The 8,316-nt window shown below is 35.1% G+C and overlaps 2 protein-coding genes across 3 annotated transcripts; both read left to right on the forward strand.

Moving 5' to 3' along the window:
- Positions 1-363: 363 nt before the first annotated feature.
- LOC21405499 (50S ribosomal protein L17, chloroplastic) lies at positions 364-2,623 on the forward strand. Its single transcript, XM_010096638.2, has 2 exons — positions 364-771; positions 2,021-2,623. Exons 1-2 carry the CDS (start codon positions 522-524, stop codon positions 2,428-2,430), a joined length of 660 nt encoding a protein of 219 aa, XP_010094940.1. The 5' UTR covers positions 364-521; the 3' UTR covers positions 2,431-2,623.
- Positions 2,624-4,376: 1,753 nt separating this feature from the next.
- LOC21405500 lies at positions 4,377-6,077 on the forward strand. 2 transcript variants are annotated; one of them, XM_024164654.1, is made up of 3 exons: positions 4,377-4,741; positions 4,827-5,053; positions 5,617-6,077. In XM_024164654.1, exons 1-3 carry the CDS (start codon positions 4,502-4,504, stop codon positions 5,810-5,812), a joined length of 663 nt encoding a protein of 220 aa, XP_024020422.1. In that variant the 5' UTR covers positions 4,377-4,501; the 3' UTR covers positions 5,813-6,077. The 2 variants fall into 2 exon arrangements, with proteins under 2 accessions (XP_024020422.1, XP_010094941.1); XM_010096639.2 differs by having other exon boundaries at positions 4,379-4,741; positions 4,821-5,053.
- The last annotated feature ends 2,239 nt before the right edge of the window (positions 6,078-8,316 follow it).

Below are 8,316 nucleotides of genomic sequence, written 5' to 3' on the forward strand. Positions count from 1 at the left end.
CCTGCTTCTCTTTTTGTTTTTTTTTTTTTTTTTTTTTTTTTTTTTTTTTTTTTTTTTTTTTTTTTTTGGGCTTAGGTTGTCTGTCGTGACGACAACATCACAAAGGCAACAGCTATTAAAAACGACAACATCGTGGAAAACATCAGTAAAAAAGAAACGACATCATTTTTTGTTTTGGGCTTAGGTCTCTGTCGTGACGACAACATTACAAAGGCAACTGCTATTAAAAACGACAACATCGTGGAAAACATCAGTAAAAAGGAAACGACATCATTAATTACTAGGAAACGACAGCATGGTCGAATCCTTCGAATATTATCAAATTGCCAATAGGCACGCACGGCCCAACGTTCTGATAAACAGATAGAGCTCTCTCTCTCTCTCTCTCTCTGTTCCTTTCTCTCTCCTTTATCCTCTCACCACCGAACAACGACAAGCCGCTTCTTCCACTGTGATTTCTGAATACTCAGTCGCATCCACCGATTTGGAGAGGAGCATAAGAAAAGCGAAGGAGCTGAAAAATGGGTTTTTGCGCAAATGCAATTGCTCCCAGTAGCAGTGGGAGTGCGTGGAACATGGGGTCTCTGAACTCAGCCCTTCCTTCCGTTTCTTCTTCTTCTTCTTCGCTGCGCTTTCCCGTGGCTTCTGCAAATTTCCCATCTTTCTCTCCCTCTGGGCTCAGACAGTCTCGGCCCAAGCCCAAGGTGGTTCTTCGCTCTTTCTCTGGTCTTGCCCCTGTGTCTACCCATTTCTTCACCATTGCTTCTCCAGGTAATAATAATAGCTACCCATTTCCCTATTCTCTTTTAAACCAGAATTCCTTATTTGTTGCATGTGCTAAACTAAAGTCTATTGCTTTTCGTTTATCGTTTTGTTTTGGGTTTAATGACATGAAGTGAAACGTTCAGATATCAACATCAGATTTACTGATTAATTATTTTGTGTGTGTTTGTGTGTGTGTATGTGTATTTTTTTTTTTTCCTGAAAAGCAGAATGTTTTTTTTTCCTTTCTTTTTTTTTTTTCCTCTATGTGTACTGTTAGTTGTATACTTTGGACTCTCTAGTTGTTTTGTGTTAGATGGGCTTGTGCCCAATTTGAAAGACTTGCTGTAGGAGTTGAAGTTCGCTGTTTTTGGCTGATTCTCGATGATTTTCGTTTTGATACCAAGGATTCGTTTAGGTTTTTATGGCATTGGAAAAGTTAGAGGTGAAGTTTTTAATCTGCCCTTTACTCTAAGTCACCAAACTTTAAATGATAAGACGTAAGGATGGGATATAGTGATCTAACTAGCTACCAAAAGTGAATAACAAAGTGGTTGCAGTTGCAGACTTGATCTTAGCAGTAATTTCACATTCAAATTGAAGTTTTGAGTTCGAATCCCCAGCCCCAAATTCTGGAAAAACATAAAAAAAAAGCGAAATAATGAAGGTTTTGGAAATGACTGAAGAATTGAAATAGATGAAAGTGCCATACATCTCAACCCTCTTAAGAGAAACAAGATTTTAGGCTTGACTTTAATAGTTTTGAGGATGATTGGAGACCATTTCTGTGATGGTTAGATAATTGTTTTGCAGGGGTTCAAGGTGTTTCTTACATAATTAAGAGGATCATATCTCCACGCCTCTGCTAAGATCACCAGAATTTAATGAGTCAAATGAGATTCACTTTCTTTTTCCCCTTTCATTAGGAGGTTTGTTTGGCCGACTTCTGAAGCAGTTCATGAGTGTTGTCTTTTGGTCCATTGGTCCATATGACCATGTTTCTTAGTTCCTTCCTCTTCTTGGTTTTTTATTTATTTTTTTATGTTTTTTAATTTTTTGCATTAGATTGATTATTTATGGCTTGTTCTAAGCTCTAACCAAGCACCTAAAAGTAACACCTTTTCCAAGCTTCCTCCGTTTCTCAGTTTCTCTTCCCTCATGGTATCTTTTTATGGCTTTTGCATTGTTGTTCCTGAATTGAGTTGTTTTCCTGTGACTTAAAAAGTTATTGTGAAAACTTACTTTCCTCCTTGGTCAGGAATGAACAGCTTTGAGCATTGTTTTACCATTATTGACAATGGTGGGAGGATTTCTGCCATGAGACATGGGAGGCGAGTTCCAAAACTCAATCGGCCCCCAGACCAACGCCGAGCACTACTGCGAGGTCTTACAACTCAGCTTCTTAAATATGGTCGTATAAAGACTACAAGAGCAAGGGCGAGTGCGATGAGGAAGTACGTTGACAAGATGATCACTCTGGCGAAAGATGGGTCTCTTCATAAGCGGAGACAAGCTCTTGGGTTCATCTACGAGAAGCAGATTGTCCATGCCTTGTTTGCTGAGGTTCAGGAGAGGTATGGGGAGAGGAATGGAGGTTACACAAGAATCATCAGAACTCTGCCCAGGCGAGGGGATAATGCACCTATGGCTTACGTTGAGCTTGTCTAGCTGCTGATTGTTATTGCATCTGCTTGCAACCAATGTCTTGGATTTGCTTCCTAATGACAATTTTCAGCTAGGAAATGTATTTTGTTGTCAAGTCAAACAAAATTCTTTTTTCTTCTACTTCAAAGAGTTCCCAGATTTTGCAGTGCTTAACTATGAATCTGTGATAAAATGGATGTCATCTTTGTTGCAAAAGTTAGTATGTCGAAGGGCTTGGTGCTCACTAGTCCTTAATTCTGTTATGAAAAATTTCGGGAAGAACCATCATTGTGCATTCCAATCTAAAAAATCGTTTGTTATCCAAAACCATGAGGTGGTATTGAAAGGTTATTGCCATTTGGATGAAAGCCCCAAAATCAATTCCATTGATCATAGGCTAAGCTTGATTGATAAATGGCAAACAAATGTGTCTCTCACTCTCAATTTATTATTATCATTATTATTATTATTATTATTATTATTATTGCAGGTCGTTTCGATCTTTGGAACAATGATATGAAGTTAGCAGATCTTTTTAGGAGGTATTATTATTGTAATAAGATAACAATGAGCCCGTTCATTTCGCTGATTCGAGTTTGTAATTCGAGTTGAGATGTGATTTTATGTGAGAGCTTTTTACTGTAGCAAAAAAGTTAGATATGATTGTTTGTGAGAGCTTTTTACTGTAGTAAAACTCGAATTTTAAACTCGAATTAGTAAAGTGAACGGGGCCAATATTAATGATTTTTATTATTTGGTTCTTGGAGTTGTCATTTTTAAGTAATTTGATGTGTTAATAATAGGTTGGTAAATGTTCATCTTCAATAAAACTGACAAAAACACAATCCGCTATAGCTCTTCCTTTCTTTTAAGTGAACTTTCTTTTATCTGATTCTTCAAGTGAACTTAAGACCCCATGTGCTCTATTTCCATGAATCCCTTCAAAGAAAAAAAAAATGCCAAAGGGTGCGTTTGGAATTGGTTCCAAACTGATTTTATTTTCTGTATGAAAATAGAAATGAAAACGTTTTCATTTTCATTTTGAAATTATTTCTGAAATGCGTTTGGTAGTTTTATTTAGAGATTGATTTCAGTTTTAAAAAAAACTGAAACTGCGTTTAGTGGTTTAATTTTTAAAAAAATGTAATAATATTTAAATTAATAATATATTGAATAAATAATATTATTAAATATAGAGGGGTGGGGATGTCAGTCGGAAGAGGGGGTTCGTCGGATGTCCCAGCGTCTTCTTTAGCTGGAGAAGAGAGAGAAGAAAAAAAAATGAAATTCGTTTTCAGAAAACGAAAATGTGAAAATGAAAACACATTTTTTTCGTTTTCAGTTTTTCAGAAAAGACAAAAACGTTTTTGTTTTTGTTTTTTAAAAATTTTTACACAAAACGCATTTTATGTTTCCGTTTTCATTTTTTAGTCTCAAAAAATGTGAAAAATGAAAATGAAAACGGAAACAAACAAGGCCAAATATTTTCAACGGACAGTACAATTTTTTGTTTAAAAAAATGTACTATTTATGCATTTTTAACAATCTTGTCAATGCTTTAAGACTATAAACAGTTTTTCGTTTAAATTTTTTAAATCAATAAAGTTTAAAAGTAAGTAAATTAAAAAATATTAGATAAATATGAGGATGTTTAGTAGAGGGATTCGTTCCTTAATTCGAATCATGATTTGTAGTTCGTTACAGTATTTTTTTTCATAAAAAATTCACGTAAATTGAAAATTATTCGAATCACATAATTTGAATCCTCCAACCAAACGTCCTTCCCGTTTAATTCGTTGATTTAAGTTTTTAATTTGAGTTGAGATGTGACTTTATGTGAGAGTATTATATTATAATAAAAAAAATTAAATGTAATTATTTATGAAAATTTTTTACTGTTAAAAAATTTAAATTTTAAACTCAAATCTGCGAAACGAGGTGCCGTAGATAGATAAAGTAGATAAGGTTGTGTGCGTGTTATCTCTTACATATCTCCTCCTAGTATAGCTGGAGAGACACAGAAACTGAAAAAACTTTCCGCCATTGACAGTCGTCTCCAGAAGAAAGAGGAAGACAAACGCAACCAAGGAGCGGTATGGCGACTCTCGGCCGAGGTTGCTGGTCATCGGCCGCCATGGCCATGGCCAACCACCATAAGCTCCAAACCCAAACAAACAAATCCATATCACTTCCAATGTCCGCCAATTACACTCACAACTCCTTCTTCTCCTTCAATTCCGCCTCCTTAACTCCAATCGCCGCCAAATCCTCCTTCAAGACCGCCGTCGCCGCCGTCGATTCCGACGGCGTCACCTCCTCCAACGCCGCCGAAAACGTCCGTTTCTGCGCTCTTCTCGTTTCTTCCGAAAAATCAACTGTCTACTTTTCTAACACTTTGGAAATCCTTGTAACAGGAACAGCCGAAGAAGTACTATTTCGTGGTTGCGAATGCGAAATTCATGCTTGACGAGGAGGAGCATTTCAAGGAGCTTCTGTCCGAGAGGCTTCGTCTTTATGGGGAGAGAAACAAAGAGCAGGATTTCTGGCTGGTGATTGAGCCCAAGTTCTTGGATAAGTTCCCAAACATCACAAAACGACTGAAAAGACCCGCCGTTGCTCTGGTTTCCACCAATGGCCCTTGGATCACGTAAACCACTCAATTTTTTTTTTCACAGTACTAATTTTTGTTCGTCCTTTCGAATATTGGTATTTTATGTTCGTGTAGTATAACAATGTTTCTCATTAAAAAAAAATGTTTCTCGTGTTGAACAAAATGTTAGCTGCAGACAAAGCTTTAAATTTGACTCCACTTATTTATGCTGTTTTAACTTGTTATATTCGCGATCCTTAAACTTGAAAATTTGTCTGTAATGATTGATGTAATGTTATGAGGGAGGCAAATTGAGATAAATTTTCGAGTTTTAGGACTTTGGAGATTGCAAATTGAAAGTTTGGAACACCTGTAATCAGAGATGAAATGAAATTAATCCGATATTTTAAGGGGCTTGTGTTACAGAACTGCATTACAAACCTGTGAAAATTTGGTTATTTAAATTGATGTTGTGCACAAGTATCGTTAGCTAGTCTGAATCTACACTGAAAACACAACTTTGTTTATTTGTTTCCTTGAAAAGATAATTGGGTTTACTTGTTGGATGGTTATGTATAAGTATTAGGATCAAAGCACTGATGGTATGCCATGGTGTGCAGGTTCATGAAATTGAGATTGGACAGAGTATTATCGGAGAGCTATGAAGCTGAGAGTCTTGAAAAGGCGTTATCTTCTAATCCTACGGATCTCCAGTTTGAGAAGCCAGAGAAGTGGGTGGCGCCATATCCAAAGTACGAATTTGGTTGGTGGGAACCCTTCTTGCCTCCAGGGTCGAAAGAAGAGGCTAAAGTATAGATCACCCTTCTCATTTTATTATGGCTTTGTTTGCATATTTTTATCAGCCCGTATATTTCATGATGTATTACTAGCTAACTAGCGGTTTGAGTTGGTGCATAAAAAACTTTGGTGGTTAGTGGAGGCAATTAGTAGTTACTTATTATGAGGATGTTAGTATTTGGTACATACTGAGCTTTTGAGGGCTTAAAATTGAACCAGGGTGAGGTATCATGGCTGAAGAGGCACTCTGCTAAGTTTGCTATTATAGTATTGACCTTTGATTCTTCTCTTGTCATGTTCAGAATATATGAACAGCAAAAAAAATAAAAAATAAAAAATAAATCCCTTTCATTTTTTGAGGAATTGATGCTAAAATTATTTTTGGACTTTTTCTCGATTGAGAACTTAATTAAAGACGATTAATGCCTTCTTTTTTAAGTTGCTATATGGTCAAGAACATTGGAAGAAAACATAGTTCTTCCATAGTTAAATGGACGCCAAACGGGCACTTTTCCATTTGTCCACGTGAGCGACATCCGGCCACGCCAGCAATTTAATCTCCCCCATGAACCCTGTTAGAGAGAGGGGTCAAGGACGAGATTTACAAAAGTCTGGGTGCGCTGGGGTGAATTGTCCTCAAATTTTTGGATAGAGAACTTAGAGGAGTCTTGGAGAAGTAAACACTCTTGGAGATACCATACACTCCTAAGAACTCTATTTTTTTGTGTTTTTTTTGTTGTTTTGTTGGTAGTGGGTAAACCCATACAGTCAGATCAGTAAATCACTTGTCGAGCAACCATCTTTATGCCCTTTGAGCAATTTCATCTTCTGCAAAATTTAAAACACAGCTCGATTTTAAGAAAATTTAGACCCTGGTTATCATTTCTTATTAAAAGCATATTTGGTTACACTTACCGTTATAAATGCTGCAGGATCATCAAGAGTTGAGGATCCTAGAACAATTTGCCTCTTCAGCTTGGTCGTAAGCTTGTGGCAAACCCTAAGCTGCACATTCAAATAACACTTTGTTAAAGATAAAATTTTAACCCTAAGCTGCACTAGGATTTCTTCTTGTTTTATTTCTACACCCTGCCCCTCCTTTGCAACTCTAGATCATTTAATACAACAGATATAACGATGCAACAAGCGATGGACGTAATTTATAACCAACAGATGCACTTAAAAACCTGATCTATGGATCTGTCAAGGATTAATAACTCGCATGTTTCTGTCTTTGGAAAGAAGTTGGGATTGGTATTTCATAAGACAGTCAAACACATAGTGTAAGCTTTGTAGGAATTAAATCACGGGAAGTTGTCACTGTGGTTGCATTAAGAGACTTGGCAGCTCGATAGCGCACGACAGGAAATTCCTATAAGTAAAAGCAAAAATGATTCAAAGAATTGGCAGCAAAAAAAAAAAAAAAAACAAAAACAAAAAAATTAGAACCAGTTGATATTCAATAAATGTATTGACTATTCGTGACGTATAAAAACAGTAGCAATGCGAGCAGCCATCAGATTCAATTATGCATCACCTTTGCGCGTATCCTCATTATTCTCAAAAACTTCCCCTAAAGCGAGCTCGTCATTGGTAACAAAAACTTGCACAAAAAATGACAGATGAAAATGAAACCGATAAACATGGCAAGAAAAAAATTACAAAAAAGTAAATGGGTATGGCGTCACATACCAGATTGTCTATAACCAAATATTCCAAATTCGTCTGCACATGTTCAACCCAACAAGTCTTTATGAAAGAACTTCAAAGACATGCAGAATAGAAAAATAGAACTTACTAGATAATGAAATAGTTTCTGTACAATTAGAAATCTAATGAAAAATTATTTTTTATATATAAGTTGACCATATATACCTCCCACATGTGCACGTGCGACCTCGAAGTGTCTGTTATATTGTGCAAATTTAGAATCGTTTTTTAAAACGATTTTTACGTATTTCGAGAAGTAAAAAATGAAAATAAAAATAAAATAACGTTTATTTAGTAAATATTTTGAAACAAAAATAAAAATAATGAGAATAATTTTTGTGAAGAAATTAAAAAAATAATTAAAAGTTATTTTTACTTTTCTGTTTTTATTTTTTAGTACTTATCAATAATATTATAATATATTAATTAATAAATACAATTTCACTTTTTTTTATACTCAAAACAATCTCTTAAAAAATTAACCAAACACAATTTTAAAATCAGTCTCAGAATGATTATTAAAACAATCTCATTTTTACTTTTTATTAAAAATAAAATTATTTTAAAACTAATTCTAAACGATTGTATCACTCCTAATGTGACTCTTCAATTTTTCAGATAAATGTAAACTAAAGCCTCGTTCATTTCACCGATTCGAGTTTTCAGTTTTATGTTTCTACAGTAAAAAATCCTCAGAAAATGTCATATTTAACTTTTTCTGCTACAGTTAAAAATTTTTAAAAAATATCACATCTCAAATTCATAAAGTGAACATGCCTAAAGAAGAGAAAGCTCTTCATTAAAAAAAAAAA

The sequence above is a fragment of the Morus notabilis genome, unplaced genomic scaffold, assembly GCF_000414095.1.
Source record: "Morus notabilis unplaced genomic scaffold, ASM41409v2 Scaffold283, whole genome shotgun sequence".
Taxonomy (NCBI): Eukaryota; Viridiplantae; Streptophyta; class Magnoliopsida; order Rosales; family Moraceae; genus Morus; species Morus notabilis.

Bases quoted from the DNA above. Each gene is read 5' to 3' on its own strand.
- LOC21405499 (XM_010096638.2), top strand. From the start codon at position 522: ATGGGTTTTTGCGCAAATGCAATTGCTCCCAGTAGCAGTGGGAGTGCG. The intron at 772-2,020 runs GTAATAATAATA...CTCCTTGGTCAG, and splicing joins CTTCACCATTGCTTCTCCAG to GAATGAACAGCTTTGAGCAT.
- LOC21405500 (XM_010096639.2), top strand. From the start codon at position 4,502: ATGGCGACTCTCGGCCGAGGTTGCTGGTCATCGGCCGCCATGGCCATG. The intron at 4,742-4,820 runs GTCCGTTTCTGC...TCCTTGTAACAG, and splicing joins CCTCCAACGCCGCCGAAAAC to GAACAGCCGAAGAAGTACTA. The intron at 5,054-5,616 runs GTAAACCACTCA...CATGGTGTGCAG, and splicing joins ACCAATGGCCCTTGGATCAC to GTTCATGAAATTGAGATTGG.